The 20,355-nt window shown below is 32.6% G+C and overlaps 1 protein-coding gene across 12 annotated transcripts in view; it reads right to left on the reverse strand.

Annotated features, from left to right (window-relative positions):
* KIAA2026 (KIAA2026 ortholog) overlaps positions 1–20,355 on the reverse strand; it is a 114,922-nt gene that overhangs the window by 30,472 nt on the left and 64,095 nt on the right. For 11 of the 12 annotated variants that reach the window (XM_036260592.1, XM_036260602.1, XM_036260600.1 and 8 more), the window contains 3 exons: positions 11,460–11,539; positions 7,874–7,906; positions 3,507–3,596 (listed from right to left, as the gene is read on the reverse strand). In XM_036260592.1, coding sequence (XP_036116485.1) covers positions 3,507–3,596; positions 7,874–7,906; positions 11,460–11,539 — 203 coding nt within the window. The remainder of the gene's footprint in view (positions 1–3,506; positions 3,597–7,873; positions 7,907–11,459; positions 11,540–20,355) is intronic. The other variant, XM_036260593.1, reaches the window with a different exon arrangement.

Below are 20,355 nucleotides of genomic sequence, written 5' to 3' on the forward strand. Positions count from 1 at the left end.
GCCTCTAAGTGGTTAAGAAAGCTTTTTTTTTTTAAATTAAAAAAAAAAAAATGTACTGCTCTGGCCAAGTGGCTCAGTTGGTTGGAGTGTTGTCCCATACACCAAAGGGCTGTGGGTTCAATTCCCAGCCAGGGCACATATTTAGGTTGCAAGTTTGATCCCTGGTTGGGGTGTATATGGGAGGCACCTGATCAATGTTTCCTCTCACATTGATGATACCCTTTCTTTCAAAATCAATACAACATATCCTCAGGTAAGGATTAAAAAAACTTTATTTATTTGTTTGTTTGTTTGTTTGTTTATTTAACAATTTTAGACAGAGAGGAAGGGTGGGGGAGAGGGAGGAACAGAAGAGAGAGAAACATCGATTTATTGTTCACTTACTTATCCATTCATTTGTTGATTCTTGTATGTGCCATGACCAGGGATGGAAACTGCAACCTTGGCATATTGGGAGGATACTCTAACCATCTGAGCTACCTGGCCAGGGAAGAATGTTTTTTAATAGAATGTTGAGCTAGGTGAGAAAATGGGATAATTCTTCCTTGTTGCTTTGGCAGGAAACACTTCCTGGAAAGGCCCTGCAGAGAAGCTTCCTAAAGTAGCCAGGTGTTTATATGGATCCATGTTAAATTCTCTCTGTCATATGTAATTTCTACCTTAAGTGATGGCATTATGACAACTGAATGTTTACATAGAATATACCCTCTTGGTTAATTTTTTGGAGTCATTATTATAAATTGGAAAGTTGATGATAATAAAGTTGTTTTGACTCTAACTACTACATTAGTTTTGGCAGTGATATCCTCTTATGAAGATCAATTTTATATTTCATTTTTCTGGCAATAGTGAAGGAAGCTCACAAGGCAAGAATCAGTCAAAATGGTTATCACCATCACCAAGTTGATGCATTTCATTATTAAGAAAGTCCCTCAGGTCCTTACCATGAACCCACTTCCAATAAATATGGTTAGTTGCTTTGTAATCTACAGTATATATCAGGCAGGGCAAGTACATGGACACACACAAGAAATGACAGGCTGACAATGAAGAGACAGAACAAAAGCAAAAATACAAACAAACAAAAACCTTCATAATATATAGCAAAAAGACCTTTTGGTAAATGTTTAGAGTTACTGATATTAACAGATTTTTAGGATATCAGTAGAGTTATGGATATTCATAATGACTCTTGAATCATCAAGAAAGGGTTAAATTGTGTTACATAGTACAAAGAGGCAGGGAAGTTTTCACTGAAGGATAAATTTCAGTTGTGTAAAAAATTCAGTTATGTGAAATACCTTATTCCAAATAATGCCAAATAAACTGGTATTCAACATTACATAAACATTCAGTAAAGTTAATCGCTGTAACTACTATCTGTCACACTCAGTATTAGCTTTTGTAAAAAAAAAAAAATAGGGAATGATACTGAGATGCAAACTTTTACTGTCTATTTCCCTTAGAATACTGTGTGGCCATTTCAGTGGTTGGATAAGCTATTCATGAAAACTTGTAAGTCAGTTTAAATGAAAGGGAAATAGCCTATGTGTTGGTAATCTCAGTAAGACTATCCGTAGTAAGTGTAATTCCAAGAATTTCTATTTTTTGAAGAGCAGAAATCATATTTTTAAACTGATAAATACCAGGAGTCACGGACCAGTTAAAAATTTAGAGATACAAAATCTTATCAATTAAACCCTACATATTACTTAAATCTTTCTGATAAACATGTTCCCCAAGATTGGAGTGTTAAGCATTTGTAATTTATGGGTTTTTTTTCACTCTTCTATTTGTTACTGTGAGGGAACACAATATGCTTACACCTCATACTACCACATAGAAGTGAGGTAGATGGCTTTACAGAAAAACTCTAGGTTGCGTGCAGACGTCTTTTTCTCTTACAATACATGACATAAGTAAGTACATAAATAATTTTGCTTAAAAACAAACCTTAATTTATAATATGGGAACAAATTAAGATGTATACATTCCGTTTTTACTGCAGAATAAAAACCAATTAGTAAATTAACTTAACAAAATTCTGTTTAGAGTCATAAAGTATGGACAAAAATAAACACTAAAGTATGCACTAAAAATGAACAGCTTCTACAAAAAAAAAACTGTAACACTGATTAAAAGACTTTTCCTTCTTATTATAGAACATAAGTCCTTTATGAGCATATAACATCAAATATATTTTTTAAAACTTTGGCTGAGGAGAAAATAGTCTAATATAAATGTTGTTTGTGAAATACAGCACAGAAGTAAATTTTAAAACGACACGTGGTGTTTCATATTAAGAGAATGCCCATATACCAAAAATGTATGTGTGTGTATATATATATATATATATATGAAAACATGAGCCTAAATTTTTAATGAAATATTTCTATAATATACAGTTTTCTGTATTCTCAGATTACACATAAGGTTTTCTTGTTAATTGATGACTATCATTATGAACATTATTCTATCTGTTAGATTATAGCGATATTCTCAGGGGTATCACATGAGAGACTTCTGATATGCTTAAAGTTATTTTACTCCTGTATTAAAATAACCTTGGAAGGTTGTACTTTTATGATACTTCAGTCTCCTCTCTTTAGAGCGCTACCAATAAACAGCATATAAAATAACTACTGCAAAATTGTTGACATAAAGCTTGCTCTATCACTAACCTTACTTTATACATAATTCTAGATTAACAGGTTCTGGGCAAAGACCTAAAAATGGCTTCATGACATTCCTAAAGGATAAAACAAAGAGATTTTAATAAATGATGATTGATTTTCTTCAGTGTTTAAAGCCTTCCCCATTTATTAATTGGCGTGTAATTGTTTTTCAAATTTGTGATATAACTGAACTATGAATACCAGTTAAATGGGTATTACTGATTTAATAAATAACGTAATTGAGTGTTTTACCACGTATTGAGTGAATAAATATAATGCCCCTATACTCTATTCTCTTAAGAAAAAATAAAGGTAAAGATTAATTGTGAATTTAGAATATATAGTAAAAGTTAAAAAAAGACCTTTAGCTGACAAAGGTTCTTAAAAGACATATTTTCAGGCATGTATCAAAAACATCTGGGGCAAGATAAAACAATTTACATCTGTTATTTATGTCACAGCTAATTAAATTTTATGTTACTAAGCAATAAACTTCCATTGAAAGCACATGATTATTAAGAATACTGGCAAGGTAAGCATTACCCAAAAAACTACCAGTCAGAAAACAACCAACCAGTATATTGGGAAATATCGACAATCATAATTGATTTAAACCAGGCAAACAAAATGAATTTACTTGCTCTGGCACAATTTTTGTCTATTAAAAATTAAAACTAGACCACACAGGATAAATAAAAGAAACAATGTTTCTATTGTTCATTGCAGATTTTTATGTTATTCAGGAGAACAAGATAAAAAAGGCTTTAGAAAAAAGCAGGAATAAATTTTTATGCTGACAATAATAGATAGAACTTTTGGATCAACACCTACCGATTTTTTTCTACTGTTTTCCAGATCTTTGAGTTCATTCTCGATTTTTGTGATTAAGTCCCTGAGTTCATCAAGATTAGTGCAAATAAGCTAAAATAAAACACAAAAACACAGCTTGATAACACATAATATAAAACACCCAAAATGTGGTAACAGAAGTTGTTTTAACACACACTGAATTCACAATTATTTGTAATAGCTAAAACCAAAGAAAGCTCCGCAGTTTATCCTTTAAAAGATATTTATTTGTTATGATGTATGAACTTCAGGCTTAGTATAAAAGTAGCTGAAATTTCAGTATTGGTGGTTTCATCCCACATCCCTCTCAGTTTGCTTTATAATACAGGTACTTTCTTAACATTCTTAACTTTTAGCCCAGAATGACAAAGATCTGGAAACTCACCCTAGATTTCACAAGTTACTGAATCACCTTTTTAAAAATATTTCATCAGGCAGTCTCCTAGTAGGTGAATAAATGCACCCTCGGAGAACTGTCACTATACCTTTGCTTTGGTTTGCTAACTACACAATTAAACAAGCTGTATTATTGCTGTTGGGATTGCTAATAAAGGACTTCAACTACATGTGATATATTCAAAGACATAAATAAAACTAAGTATACATTCTTAACATGATCTTACTAGTCCTTAGTAAGACCATCTCCACGCATTTCCTTTCATAATTGTGTGGCTCATTTTATTTCACCTTGGTAATACTGGAAAATGGCCAAAATAATTGGTTTTTAGTTATTAATAATCAAACTAGTTTGGCTTAATTATTAAAGTTTTAAACAGTGAAGTGTCAGCAACAACAAAAGTATTAGTATCTACATTTTAGTTCTTGTAAAATTATACTGAGTTTTTCCAATGAGTTTAATATATTTAACATTTTTCCTAAAATAATTTAAGCTCATATTTTAAAACAAAACATATTTAAAACATAACTGCAACCACATACAGAGGAAAAGTTTCAGATTAATGAAAGTTTTGCTGTAATGTTTATACTTTGTGATAATTTAAAAAATATACTTATAAAGTCATTAATTCACTATTAATTTTTATCAGCCCATGTTTGTTATATTCATTAATTTCTGTGTAAAATTACTGTTTTCCTAAAGGGCATACTTCCTTTTAAAAGAAAACAAATAAACAAAAATGATAAAAGGAAAAGTAGGTTACAACAATATCATTCCTTGTGACTACTGAGTGACAAAAATGAGAGACTAGGAGACCCTTAAACTTCCTTTATTATTAGGATGAATTATATGAAATTGCTGATATGCCTTTGATCTACAAAAATGGCAGTATGGTTCAACCTAAAAGACTAAGGACAATTTATCACAGATATTATAAACTATAATTAGTATTAACCATTATTAGAAATAGCTACATACTTTCAAACTCACAGAAATGACAAAGCAGGTAAGATTGTGTATTTAAGTAACTCAAAACAATTCCAGAGTAGAAAACAGTATACAATATGTTAACAGGACAGTGCAACTAATATTTATTACAAACTACACATTCCCATTTGCCAAATCTAGAGAGTTATGGGAAAAATGGTGATAATTAAGCAGTGGAATGGCTAACTATGTAAGTGCCTCTAGAATTGAATAATGTCTTCAATTTCTATTACAGTATATCTATAAAGCCTAAGAACAATGTTGGCCCTAAACCAGATTTTTAGTAAATATTCAGTGGGAACTAAACTTCCCACTGTATAATCTGCTATTATGACTACCATGTAAAATTTGCCCCAGAGCTTGCAGATGGTTGGTTACACTTCTTTGCACTGAACTTGGTGTACTATTTAATATCACAGCAAAGATTTCTCATTTGCATATACAGCAAAGCTCAGAGGAATTTTCACTTGCATCTTAGCTGTCTCATCATACAAAAAATAAGGGTATATTTTGCATGTAGTTTTTAGACACTTACAGTTACAATGAAAACATACATCCCTACAACTAGACATACCCTAAAAAAAGTAAAGATCTCTTAATTAACAATTAGTCATGAGGTCAACAAATATTTATATTCAATTTAAAGGAATAAATAACAGTTCTGTAGTCAAACCACAGCCTAAGAGCTATATAAAATAACACTTTCAAATGGCCGTCCCAGTTATTTAGTTGTACGAAATCAGCGCTTCTCAAACTTAATTTAATGTGCGTAAGAATCACCTGAGAATCTTGTTTAAATGTGTTTTTTTATTCAGTAGGTCTGAGGTGGGACTTAGGATTCTGTATTTCTAACAAGTTCCCACGTATGGTCTACAGATCACACTTTCGAGCAGTAAGGCATTGAATGACTATGAATTACAAATCTGCACAGCTACTGAAACCTGGTACTGAGGAGTTAATGAAAATGGAAATTCAGAAAGATAAATTTCCAAACAGGGGATGGAATACTGAATTAAATGAACAACGAGAAGACAAATGTTTCTTAAACTAACTGACACTCTTAAACATAAATTTCGTTGAATTTGAGTCAAAATATTTTTAGCAGTATTTACTTTTATGTTATCTTAAAATGACAATATCTACATGAAAATTTATACTTTTTATATATTAATACATACATCTCACTACAGAAATCTGTAATATATACCCACAATAAGGTCAAGTTAAGCTATTAAAAAAATCTTGCACAGAAACATAGTTCTTATTTTGTTACTAATATTGAAAGATAAATAATCTGATTTATGCCAACTCTGTCATATATTTCTTCTCTTTTACAAAGTAAGACATATGTGTGACCTTTAAACTGAACTCAACTTCAAATGATGCTTTTAAAAATATAATCAATCCAGTAAGTAAAGTTCTTCTTAATAAGGAAAACAGATGCATTTTTTTTGAAGGAAGCAAAACACCTTATTAAAACCACCTTCTCATTACTTTGAATTTGAGAAACGTATAGAGGCTCAGGGTCTGGGGGTGGGGGGAGGGGGCAGGCGGGGAGCTCCACAGCAGCTCAGATTACTGTTGGATCACAATGCCAACACTCATGAGAAGGGGTTTTCAGTCACAATGCAGAGGTTATAAGAGTTTTATCCCCCAGGAAGAATCTCTTTAAGGTAGTCACAAACTCCCCTCAAGTAAGCCTTTCACTTAATGCAACCCACGACAGAGCCACGAGCTAAAAGGGACCAAAAATATGTACTTTGGTCCAAATCTCTGCCTAGACAAAAAAGGTGTATCTCCAATTCATATACATGCTAATTAAAACACAGTTACTAACCTAAGATGACACACTGGTAGAGAAAACCACAGAACTAGGAATCATCCTTCTCCTACTTTATCATATTCTTTAAGGGGTCTTTCTAAACAAAAACAAAACAGAAATCTAACAACTGGAAATGTAATTTAGTTTTAGGATTTAATTTATACCTAACCTTTCACTTCTATTAAATAGCAAATATTAAAAGATCCTCTCTTCAACTCAAGAAGCAGAAATGTGTGTATGTAGTGGGGGAGAATTAGTTCTGCAGAGATCAAAAGAACTCCATAACCACATCTCAGAAAAATTACAAAATCATTAATTCCTTACTTTATTATAACTTCAATCTAGAAATTTTGCCCTTTGGGTAGACTCAATAGGTTTGAGAGATATGTTCCCCCTCCCCCCTAAAAGGGCATAAGGTAGCATACAAAAATAAAACAATATAGTAAGTTACATTAAAAAGCAAAGGAATACAATGCTGAAAAGTCAAAAGGAACAGGTAAAAATGAAATGGATAATGTTCACTACCATTCTAATAAAACATCTCTATAATTTATTATGAAAATTGTAAGCAAAACACAATGCACAGTGTAAGTTCAAAATTTATATGGTATTTAAACTAAAATTATATTAACATCTGTTAAAACTATGACAGGAAAACCCCTTCTCACTTCTTATGATCACCATACTAGCAATAACAAGTATCTTACACTTGCAAATAAGAATATCACATGTGATGTGAAAAATATGTCTGATCAACAAGTTAAAATATATTTTAACTACTATATGACTGAAAACAGATGTTTTTCTCAATGTACTATATATATTTAAAAATTAAAAGAATTTTAAGGGGGAAGTAAAAACCCATGCTGTTAAAAGCGAAACAAAAAGCTGAAGTTGGTAATACTTAAGAGGCAGCGATTCAAAAAAATAATGTAATCAAAAGGTCCTTAAACACAGTGAAGCAGTTATAATCTAATTTTAATTTTGGTCTCAATTTGTTACATTGAAGGTAGTACTTTATTTCATATTCCTTAGTTTCTTTATTGGTTAAATGGAGAAACATCGTTGTTGTTTTTAGAGGTATATTAAGGTTCAGTAAATTTATGCTTAGATTTGAAAACAATACTTTTACATAAGGCTTACCAGCTGGATTCTGAATTTCCTCTGCAAAGCAACCTTTAGGATAAATAACATGGAACAGAAGCAAGTATGCATTACATGAAAGATTTTGGTTACCAATGAAAAGTGGAGTCATGGTAACTAAGGCTCTTAAATTATTTAAAAAACTTATTTTATTGAGACTTAACACACTAAGTTTTTAAAATACTTTCCACGATTTTGTTATAATTATGTACAAAAATAGAATTCATATATGAGATCCTCTCTCAAATATTAAACAAATTGAAAGCTTAAATCACCAATATGCTAAATACTAAAAATAAACATATTTCCTAATTTTTTTGCAACTATTTCTAACTCAAATAATTGGACAAGTTCCCCTATATGCCAACTGTTTAACTCAGTCTAACACTAGAGTAGGGCTACATAAATTATTTCTTCTGGTTAAATATATTGATGCAAATAATATTACTTGGTTCTTTTCACTTTTTAAATTCTTATAGGCTTAATCATGAAATTTCATGATTTATGAAACATGACTAAGTCTAAGATTTATTTCAAGGTCTTAAGCAGCTGGAAAAAGTGGTAACGGTCTAATAATCCATGCTCTTAGGCCAATTCTTAATTGATTTTCCTACTCATGACACAGTATTTTTTGTCTGCAGCATCTGGCATGCTCATTTGAAAAAATAAATAATACCAACAGATAAAATAGTTAGCTCTATCATTTAATTCTCACAACAACCCTTTGAGGTAGGTACTATTATTACCCACTGTATAGATGAGGAATTGAAATCACAAAGAGGTTCAGTAACCCCCCTAAATTTAGTTAGTGGTAAAGTTCGAATTCAAACCCAAACAGGCTGGTTCCAAAATCCATATGCTTAACCACTATGCAGATTACTGGTACCCACATAGATCCACTGAATTAAAGATGAAACCCAGAAATTTTCATTTTTAATAAAGGCATCCAATTATTTTTATATTATCTAAAGTTGGAGAACCACTGACATCACTTAGGAAGATGTGGTACAGATATGGTTAGTGCCTTTACAATATACATACAAAAATAAATCCAACCCACCATTTGCATAACTACAGCGTATACTTTAAATAAGGGTAGATGATTCTTTTCCTAAACTGAGGTATAAATATTAGGTGTGCATATAAATAAACCTGGATTCTTCTGAAATCGAATAGGCAGACAAGTTTGGTTTCTCGCTTGGGTGAAGTCTCAAAATAGGTTTCACTTTAATTCATTAAGACCTAAAAAAATAACTTCACAATTTAATCCCTGGATGTTTCTCTCTAAGCATGTTTACTGTCAATTTAAAAATGACAGTCCTTTGCCAAACAGGTCAGGTTTTGCAAAAGGGATCTTATATCTATCCATCAACAGTTTCATTATTTTAAGCAATAAGGCATTTTAGAATACTATGAAGCAAATCTTCCAGCTAAACATTTCTATAAAGTATTTTTATGTTTAACAATAGAAATGTGATACTTAAAACAACTTAGATAAAATAAATAATTTGCAGAATCCGAGGTGCTAAATGTCATAATGCTGGAGCTTTTGCGAAGGAAATAAATTAACTTCTTTAGCATAAAATAATCAGTCTTCTTACAAGTGGGGGACTTCCAAATAATTAAAGAATCAAATTTTACATAAAATTATTTTGAGAGGCAAAACTCTTAAGTTTTGCATGTAACAACAGAGTTTACTAGTGGTTAATACTATCTAATATTCTTTGCTTATTTGAAGCAAATGACCTATTTCCAGGGACAGGTGTCAATTTTCTCTATGAATACCATGGTATTCAAATTGTAGGCTAGGCATAAGAATCACTGTTGTCATAGTCTATTTCCCATCTTTGGCTAAACACACACACTTCTCACTCTCACACTCTCTCCAATGCCTAAGAACCAGGAAAAGGTCTTTCTCTCTTTTCTCTTCTCTTTCTCTCTCCTCTCCGTCCCTCCTTCCCTCTTTCACTTACTTATTTAAAACAGCACAATCTAGCAAAACATGTACTTTTGACCTTAAATTTCTGAGAGTGGTAAGCAAATGGTCAGTAACTAACTAAAAGCATAACCTAAGACAGTGGTTTTCAAACTGTTTTGCTCACAGCCCATGGTAAAAAATAAACTGCATGCCAGGGACACACACACACACACACAATTAAAACAAAAGTTTCATGAAACAATATTACCCTTACTATATTGGACACACTCTTATAATTTCTATTTTAACTCTGTTAGCTGGTCATGCAATCCACTAAATTGATTTCATGGTTCACTAATGAATACCACCTGCTTATTTTGAAATACTGTCTATGCCAGTTATTACATACAAAAGTCCATCCACTAAGACACGAATGGAGACAAATACCCACATCAGGCCAGAATATTTTGAGGGACTGAGGGGAAAAAAGAAATAGCAAAGGCTAGCATGATATGAGAGTGGAAGAATGATAATATACTATTATAGGATTAAATAACATGTACAAGCAATGATAGAAAGGCCTCTAAGTAAATAGTAAATATACACATTTTTTACTGAATATGCTGGAACCAAGTTACTTTCTATTTTAAAAAGTCATCCTAAGGATGTCATTAAAAAATACTCTATTTTGAAATGCTAAGAGAAAAACATGTTTATTTTCTTTCACTATTCATTTAAAAATATTAAACTTCTACCAATTAGTAACTTTCAAGGAAACATTGCCAAAAATAGTATTTTTACTGAAAAATAGATGTCTATATTTTTGGATACATGTAACCGTTAAACTCACATTATATACTAACAATATTTTTTATAGTTATTACTCCTTTATTTTCTTCTTTACTTGAACTGACACACAGAAACTCATTTTAACATCATTTTTATTTTTGGCAATGAAGAACTAGGCTATACAACTTCTGGAAATGGACTGGACACACAAATACAAAGAAATGTTTAAAGAAAGAATCATTTGTTGAAGAAAACACATCTTTTACAAAACAGAAGATAAAAATATTATTTAATTAGGGTGAGATCTGCTCATTCCAGTATTAGTTTCAAACAAAACACTCTTCACATAATCACATGGCAGTCATATAATTACTTTTTTCTTTTTGCATAAATGTTTAAAGACAACTGAATTAACCTTTACTTAAAATTCTTTATAAAGTTTATATATAACTAAGAGTTAACAGATTTGTTTTTAAAATTAACAACTCAACTATTTCTACAGTGCCAAAATAAATAAAAACAGATCCCTTAGGCAATATTTCCATGTACATATATGGCTTGTTCTTGGAAGACGTTCATTTACACATTTACTTTTATATGTAGTTCTATTAAACTACTTCTACAAAACAGTATAGTACATAAAAAAGAATTTTTTTTTTACTATCAGAGACAAAAATAGAGGGAAAATTTCGAAATACTAGCAGGTTAACTCATAAGTACTTAAGCTATGTCTGTACTTACAGGGCAAAAAGTCACAGAAACATTTCATTGAAAATATGTGTGTGCTACAGTGGGATTTAGCCAATTTCTTAACAAATGATACAAATATTGAAACAAAACTTAAACTAAAAAATGTTAAGAGAAAACCGAAAAACTTACCTGAAATTCTGGTACAGTAGTTGACTTTGTGACAGTTTTCCTCTTCTTTATAATTGTTTTTTTAGATATGGATTTTTTTCCTTTCAAGATTAAAAGAGAAAAGCTTCATAATGCTGTTAATACACCTTTATTAACAAAAAAATTACATAGGACCTTGAAAGTTAAATTATAACTAACAGATGCATTCTAGTGAGTCAAATAAAAATGATGAATCAGAACAAGCCCTAGTAAAAGCAAACATTAAACTATAACTACCTGTAACAGACACATTAACACTGTTTTCCTTATATAAGAACCAAACTATTACAATCTCCAAAGTGTTGCATAGTATGAGTTTACTGCAATAAGATTTAGCAAAAAAGTCACATTACTACAAACTTAGTTAAAATTTAATTCTCAACTTAAAATGAGGTTACATAAGGAAAAAAACCTTACCTTTAAAATAACTTACGTAGTCAGGAACCTGCATAGAATATACTTTGAAGACTATGGTCTATTTAGCCCACCCAATGTAAAAATCCTCTCAGTAGCTCAGGAAATAATGTTTTTCTATCCCTTTAGTTCTGCACTCACCTAATCTTCCTCAAGGGCTAACTTTGGCAGTATTCAATAACCAGTTTTAAAACAAAGTAAACATCTCTCTTTAAAGTGCACCTAATCATTTGTATAATAAAAAATTAATGGGAAAAATAAATCTCTCTATATATATATTTTAATTTTCTTTTTTAAAAAATTGATTTGAGAGAGAGAGGAAAGGAGAGAGAGCGAGAGGGAGAGAGAAACACTGATAAGAGAAAACATCAATTAGCAGCCTCCTGCATGCCACACACTGGGGATGGTGCCCACAACCTGGGCATGTGCCCAGACCAGGAATTGAACCAGAGACCTCTTGGTGCATGGGTCAACGCTCAATCACTGAGCCACACCAGCCAGGCTAAATCCATATTTTTATATCAAATTCATAGCATAGATTGAAGTATATCTACACTGTGTATTTAACCTGACAAAAAAGACACATACATGCATATTACCTCTATTTTTAGTAAGGATTATGTTAAACTAAATATGTCTTTTTTCCCATTTGTAATTAGCAAAATCAATTAATAAGCTGGTTCATTATTCAACAAACATGAGAATAGGGCACTATACAATTTATGGGAACAACAAAGAATTACAAAATGAAAACCTTGTCCTCCAAGAGTTCACAATCTATGCATGGGGATAAAAAATTAATTGGAAATCCTTAAAAGTTAACTTTAGTTCACAATCATTTGTAGGCTAAAATAAACTAAAAAGTACTATTTTTTCAAAAGGGAAAATGAGTTACGTACACACAGTAACTTTGCTGTACATATACCCCTACTGCTCTTTTTAAAACATTTTCCTATACAGATTAGACCTTCTGACATGAAAGTCCATTTAAAAAATTAAATTTATTGGGATGACATTGGCTAATAGGATCATAAAGATTTCAAATATACGTTTATATATGATCTGTGTGCCCACCACCTAAAGTCGAATCATCTTCTATCACCATATATTTGGCCCCCTTTACTATCCCACCCATCATAACTTTCCTCTGGTAACCACTATACTGTTGTGGCTATGAGTTTCAGTTTTATATCCCACATATGAGTGAAATCATATGGTTCTTAGCTTTTTCTGACTTATTTCACTTAGCATAATATTCTCAAGGTCCATCCATGTTGTTGCAAATGGCACTATATCTTTGTGAATGAATGTTTCCGGGAGTTTAGGGTAGATACCCAGAAGAGGGATTGCTGGGTTATATAGTAACTCTATTCTTAATTTTGGGGGGAACTGCCATACTGATTTCCATAGTGGCTATACCAGTTTATATTCTGACCAGCAGTAAATTATCTGTCTTGTTGATAATAACCATTCTAACAGGTGTAAGGTGGTAACTCATTGTAGTTTTTATTTGCATTTCCCTAATAGTGAAGTTCAACATCTTTTCATATATCTGTTGGCCATTTGTATGTCTTCTTGGGAGAGGTCTCTCTTCAGGTCCTCTGCCCATTTTTATATTGGATTGTTTGTTTGGTGTTGAGCTGTATGAGTTTATATATTTTTTATATTAACCCCTTGTCTGAGCTGTTGTTTGCAAATATCAACTGCCATTTGGTTTGCTGCCTTTTTGTTTCGTTGGTGGTTTCTTTTGTTGCGCAGAAGATTTTCCTTGATATAGTCCCATTCATTTATTTTTGACTTTACTTCCCTTGCCCTTAGGGTCAAATTTATAAAATGTTCTATATGACCAAGGCCCATAAATTTAGTATCTTTGTTTTCTTTTATGTAATTTATTGTTTCAGATTGCATATTTAGGCCTTTGATCCATTTTGAATTAGTTTCTATACAGGGAGACAAACTGTATCTCGTTTCATTCTTTTGCATGTGGCTTTCCAATTTTTCCAGCACCATTTTTTAAAGAGGCTTTCTTTCACCCACTGTGTATTTTTGGGTCCTTTGTCAAAAATTATTTGCCTACATACATGTGGTTTTATTTCTGGGCTCTCAATTCTGTTCCATTGGTCTGTGTTTTTTTTTTCTCCTAATACAATGCTGTTTTGATTCTCAGCTCTGTAATAATAATTCAAAATCAGGTAGTGTGATAGATACATCTTGCTTCATTCTTTTTTCTCAGGATTGCTTTGGCTATTTGAGGTCTTTTTGGTTCCAAATCTGATGATTTTTTGTTCTGTTTCTTTAAAAAAACGATATTGGGATTTTGATGGGGGGTTGCATTACATCTGTAGATTACTTTGGGTAATATGGCCATTTTAACTATGTTGATTCTTTCAATCCATGAACACAGAGTAGCTTTACATTTCATTGTGTCTTTTTCAGTCTCTTTTAATAATGCTTTGCAGTTTTCAGTATGTAGGTCCTTCACATTCTTTGTTAAGTTTATTCCCAGGTTTTATTCTTTTGGTTGCAATTTCAAAAGGAATTTTTTTTTCCATTTCTTTTTCTGAAGTTTTCTTGTTAATATATAGGAAAACAGTGGATTTTTTGTACATTAATTTTGTATCCTGCAACTTATTGCATTTATTTCTAATAGTGTTTTGGTAGTCTTTAGGGTTTTCTACATAAAGAATCATGTCATCTGCAAAAAGTGACACTTTTACTTCTTCCTTCCCAATATGGATGCCTTTTATTTCTTTCTCTTGCCTGACTGCTCTGGCTAGGACTTCCAGAACTATGCTGAATAAGAGTTGTAAGAGTAGGCATGCTTTTCTTGTTCTTGATTTTAGAGGAAAAGCTTTCAGTTTTTCACCAATGAGTATGATATTGGCTGAGGATTTGTCATATATGGCCTTTATTACATTGAAGTACTTTTCTTCTATACCCATTTTAGTGAGCATTGTAATCATAAATGTATGTTGTATTTTATCAAATACTTTTTCTGCAACTGTTGATGAGATCATGATTTAGCATTTGTTCTGTTTATGTGGTGTGTTACACTGATCTATTTGCATTATGTTGAACCATCTTTCTGTCCCTGGAATGAACCCCATACTTGATAGTTACATATTTTTAAAAAATGTATTGCTATATTTGATTTGCTAGTATTTTGTTTAGGATTTTTGCAACTGTATTCATCAGATATATTGGGCTATAGTTTCCTTTTTTGTCTTTTCCTTGCCAGGTTTTGGCATCAAGGTTATGGCCTCACAAAATGTGTTAGAAAGTATTGCCTGTTTTTCAATTTTTGGAAGAGTTTGAGAACGACAGGTATCAAGTCATCTTTGAATGTGTATTAGAGTTCATAAGTGAAGCCATCTGGTCTGGGGCTTTTATTTTTTGGGAGGTTTTTGATGGTTGTTTTAATATCCTCACCAAAAACAGTCAATTTGATTGCAACATTTTATTCAACTTGTAGGCACATGTCACAATTCAAATTTTAAAAAGAATTACATATTTTTCTGTATTCATTTTTAAAAAATCTTTTAATTTTTTTTAGAGAGGGAATGATAGAAACATTGATGTGAGAGAGAAACATCGAATGGCTGCCTCCAGCACTGCAACCCCCCCCCCCCCACACACACTACTACTGACCCAGCCATGTGCCCTCACCGGGAATTGAACCAGGACCTCTCAGTCCATGGGATGAAGCTCAATCCACTGAACTACACCAGCCAGGCTCTGTATTCATTTTAAATCATATCAGAGAACTGTAATTTGGATAACTTCTAACTCAATAAAATGCATATACTATGTTGAACTACTGCAAATTTTGAGTTTCTAAGGTTCACATGGGTTTATTGTCTGGTTCTAAGAACTATCAACTTGCTGTCACTTAACATTTGCTTTTAATTAAATTATTTCCTTCTGTGTTTACATGGTACCTATTCGAAAACTAACTCCTACAATAATAAGTGGATAGGCTGTTTAAACTAGCAATATTCAGGGAAAAGTGATTAAATTCTTGGTGTCTCTATAATACAGCTAGTAATTAGTAACTGATTTCTAAACAGTGCAATAAGCACCTCTAGAGGGGACTCATAGTTTTGAACACCAGGATGTCTATCCTCTATATACCATCATTACTATTTATTAAAATTCATGAGAGAAGATTTAATGATTTTACTGATCTAAAGCTGGGAAGGCTATGAAAACAGTTAATTTGAAAGAAATGAAATCCTTCCTTAATCTCCTCTTCTCCCCACACCCGACTCTAGCACTACTTTAATTTGCTGTTTTTTTGCTTTTGTTTTTTAAATTTCTTTATTACCCTGGTGGGTATGGCTCAGTGGTAAGAGCGTTGCCCATGGACCAAGAGTCCTGAGTTTGATTCTGGTCAAGGGCACGTACTTCAGTTGTGGTTTGTCCCGGGCCCCAGTTGGGGTTGTGCAGGTGGCAACCAGTGCATGTGTCTCTGTCACATCGATGTTGCTCTCTTCCTCCCTCGCTCCCTCCAGCTCTATTCGATGAAAAAAAAAAAAAAAAGTATCCTCAGGTAAGGATTTAAAAAAAAAAAATCTCTTTATTTTGTATTTATTTATCAGCATAACAGAGGTCACTTTTGATATTCTAAATGAATTTCACATTGTTGCTACACAGGCACTGAACCCAGGTACTGAATTCTCAGTTAACTCTAGCAGCCAATCTATTTGAATGAATTAAGAAGCTGACATGGTAAGTGAAATAAGTCAGATAAAAACAAATACCATTTGATTTCACTTAAAGGTGGAATCTAAAGAAAAAATAAACATAATAGAAACAGACTCATAGATAAGGGAACAGACTGATGGTTGATAGAGGAAAGGGGGCTGGGAGACTGGGCAAAAAAGGTGAAGGAATTAAGAAGCTCAAATTAGTATTTACAGAATATTCACAGACATGTAAAGTACAACATAGGGAATATAGTCAATAATATCACAATAACTATATATGGGCCAGGTGGGTAATTGAAATATTGGGGGAACCAATACCAATCTGTAAAGTACATGATGTCTAATTGCTATGCTATACATCTGAAACTAATATAGAGTAATATTGCATGTAAACTATAACTGAAAACAAAAAAGCTGAGGTAGGAACTGGGTATGTCCTTTCATCATGTCATCAGGATACTTAAGTGTTATTAAGTAGTAACTGGAGGTAGTACTATACAGTGGTTCTAAACTTGAGTTTTGGAACTAAACTATCTGGGTCTGAACACCAGCTATAACCATCCACTAGCTGCAAGACCTTTAACAAACTGTTTTATTTCCTTGTGTGTCCTCTTCATCTGTAATACAGAAATAATGGTACTACCTACTTTGTGAGAATTAAATGAGTTAAAAAATGTAAAGAGCTTAGACTACTGGTAGGCACAGTAAGTGATCAATAAATGTTAATTGTTATCTACTATAGCTAAGCTATGATTAGGAGTCTAAACAAAATATTTCTTATCTTAACCTTCTTCAAATTCTTGATTAACTTATGCCTTCATCTTAGTTCTTGCTCATGTCCTCTTTCTACCACTCTACTTTGTACATATATCAATTATTATAACACTTATCAAACAGTATAATGACTCATTTATATTTCTCTTCCTTACCAGATTATGAATTATTGATGACAAATCACATTATTCATTTTGTGGTTACAGCATTTAGCATAAAGCCAGTAATGAGAAATGATCTTTAAAGAATCCTACTTTTCAACAAAAATTTCACCATTTTGGGGATAGGAAAAGGGAGGCAGGTTTACTATTATGAGGGTCCACTGGAGACCATTTTATAACAAGGAAAACATTCACAATGACTTTAAATAATTTACATAATTCACCAAAAAATTTCACATGATCTAGAAGTGGTAGTGAGAAAACTAACATTTACTAAGAGCCTACTATGTATCAGACAAGATGATTTATAGAAATTATCTCATTAATTCTCAAAATAACCCTCCAAGGTAGGCAATTCTCCATTTTAATGTGGGCTAACTAAAGATCAAAAATACTTCTTACTTACGTGTTACACTGTAAGCAAGCACTACAGCCAGGGATTCTAATACCAAAGTCCAAGTCCCATTATGCAATTCTAACCTCTCAAAAATCATAATTACCATTTATTGATTCCTACCACCTGCCAAGCATCATTATAGGTACTATATTTTGCTATTCAAATTAATCTTTGGAACAATAAAGCAAGGTAGGTATTACCTCATTGCCTTACAGATAAAGACTGGCTATAAACAGGTAAATTAATCAATGGAGGACTTGTAGCTAACATGCACTGGAACATGTATTTATACTAGATGTCTCACTTCAAAGCTGTGCTCTTATTTTTAAAGCATGTTATATTATTTATTTTTGAGAGGGGGGAGGGTGAGGGAGAGAGAGACATCAATTTGTTGTTTCATTTATTTATGCATTCATGGGTTGGTTCTTGCTTGTGCTGTGACTAGGGACTGAACTCACAACCTTGGTGTACCAGGGCAATGCTCTAACCAAGTGAGCTTCCTGGTCAGGGCTAAAGCTGTGCAGTTTTTTTTAAAATATTTTTATTGAGAGACAGAGGAAAGGAGAAGGGGGGAGAGAGAGAAACATCCATGTAAGAGCAGAACATCGATCATCTGCTTCCTACACACCCCTTGAAGGATCAAGTCCTCAACCAAGGCATGTGCCCTGACCGGGAATAGAACCAGGAACCTTTAGGTACACAGGACGATGCCCAACAAACAGAGCCACACTGGCCAGGGTATTGTGCCCTTTTTATTGGTAAAATACTGCATTTTCTCAAACTTTCTACAGTGATGTAATAAGCTTCTGACTGATTTCAGATCATTCCTTTTTACTAGGGTCAGAAGATTCACATATTCACTATTCTTATAAATACAATCTCAATACAAAATTTCCAGTATTCTTCAGTAGAAATTAGCTCTTCTTTCTTATTAAAGTTACCTGCAACATGGAGCATGGAATACTACAGAACCACAAAGCCTTTACTTGGTAATCTGTTTTTGTTTCATGGCAAGATATATACAAGGCAAGTTACATACTGCCTCCCAGTGGGCTTCCACTGCCCTAAGTCACCTGGTCACATAAAATAGAATGTAATTCTCATATCTAGGATTATGCTGAAGTCAGGAACAGTTTAAAACATAAACAGAATTTCAACTTAATTCTTGAGCTTAAAACACAAACAGGGGCAAAATGTTGAGTCTCAACTTGTACCAGGAAAATGAATAAGAAAGCCTTAATGTGGCCTGGTAATTAATATTACAAGTGCAGCTGAATAAAGCTTTTAAAAAACTATGCTTAGGACAGGTCTAGAAAAGAAAGCCCATCTTGAGAGAGAAAAATATATTTTACACGATAAATTCAGGCACAAACTCTAGTCTTCTAGAACATGGAGATACACCCCTTATCATCCCCAATCCAACTTCTCTTTTTTCAGTCTCTCATTACTCATCTATACCCCTCTCCTTCACCTGGCTGCCCTGGTTGTCTTTACTCCTTGACCCCTTGGACTATTCAGGAACTTCCACTCCAATGCCCTCCTAGATTTGGCCTTCCCAAGTTTAAGAATTATCCCAACACATTCACTAATCTGTTAGTGTTTTCATTTTAGGAATCATAAGTGAATGAATAATAAGATACTAATCACTGTTAAAAGTAAAAAACACAAGGTCATTTGTATTATTAAATAGTAAATCTTGGAAGTACTTAGAATGTGAAGCCACAACTAGAGTCTAAACTTGACTTTTATTTACTAAATGTGCATGTCTTAAATTAATATTTATATTCTATAGAAATTTCTGGAATGTTCTGTCTCTAAATAAGCAATTTGGCTTAACAAAACAGTTGATTTCCTCCTATTGTCTTGAGCAAATTTCTCATCATATTGGCAATTGTTTAACCTTATCATGTAATTCAATAACTGGTGAACAGATATTTCATTTTCCCCCTTTAATTTAGAATACTGAGTCAGTTGTCAAATTCTGCTCCTTATTGCAATATCTCTCTCAAAGTATATATATATTTTCTGTCAATGTAATAGAAAAGTCATGTAATCATTCCTTATTTAGATTTAGAATTTCCTTTCTGAAGTTACTGTCTACCCCTTCATCTAAACCCTGTTAGTTTCTTTATATAGCTATTTAATGATGTCCTAATTACCTTGCAAGTTCCTTTCTCCTAATCCTGCCACTTACTAGCTGTGTTACCTTGGACACATGAATAAATTTCTCTGTGCTTTAGGTTTTTTAATCTATAGTCTATATAATGGGAAATAATAATAGTATCTACTTTATGGAGTTTTTATGAAGGTTCAATAAGACAGTATGTATAGAGGCTTAAAACAGTGCCAGGCACACATTAAGCATGAGATAAGTATTCACTTTTGTGGGGCTGGGATAGGGTGAAAAAGTAGAAGGCAATACAATA

This window comes from Molossus molossus, unplaced genomic scaffold (assembly GCF_014108415.1).
Source record: "Molossus molossus isolate mMolMol1 unplaced genomic scaffold, mMolMol1.p scaffold_m16_p_14, whole genome shotgun sequence".
Lineage (NCBI taxonomy): Eukaryota > Metazoa > Chordata > Mammalia > Chiroptera > Molossidae > Molossus > Molossus molossus.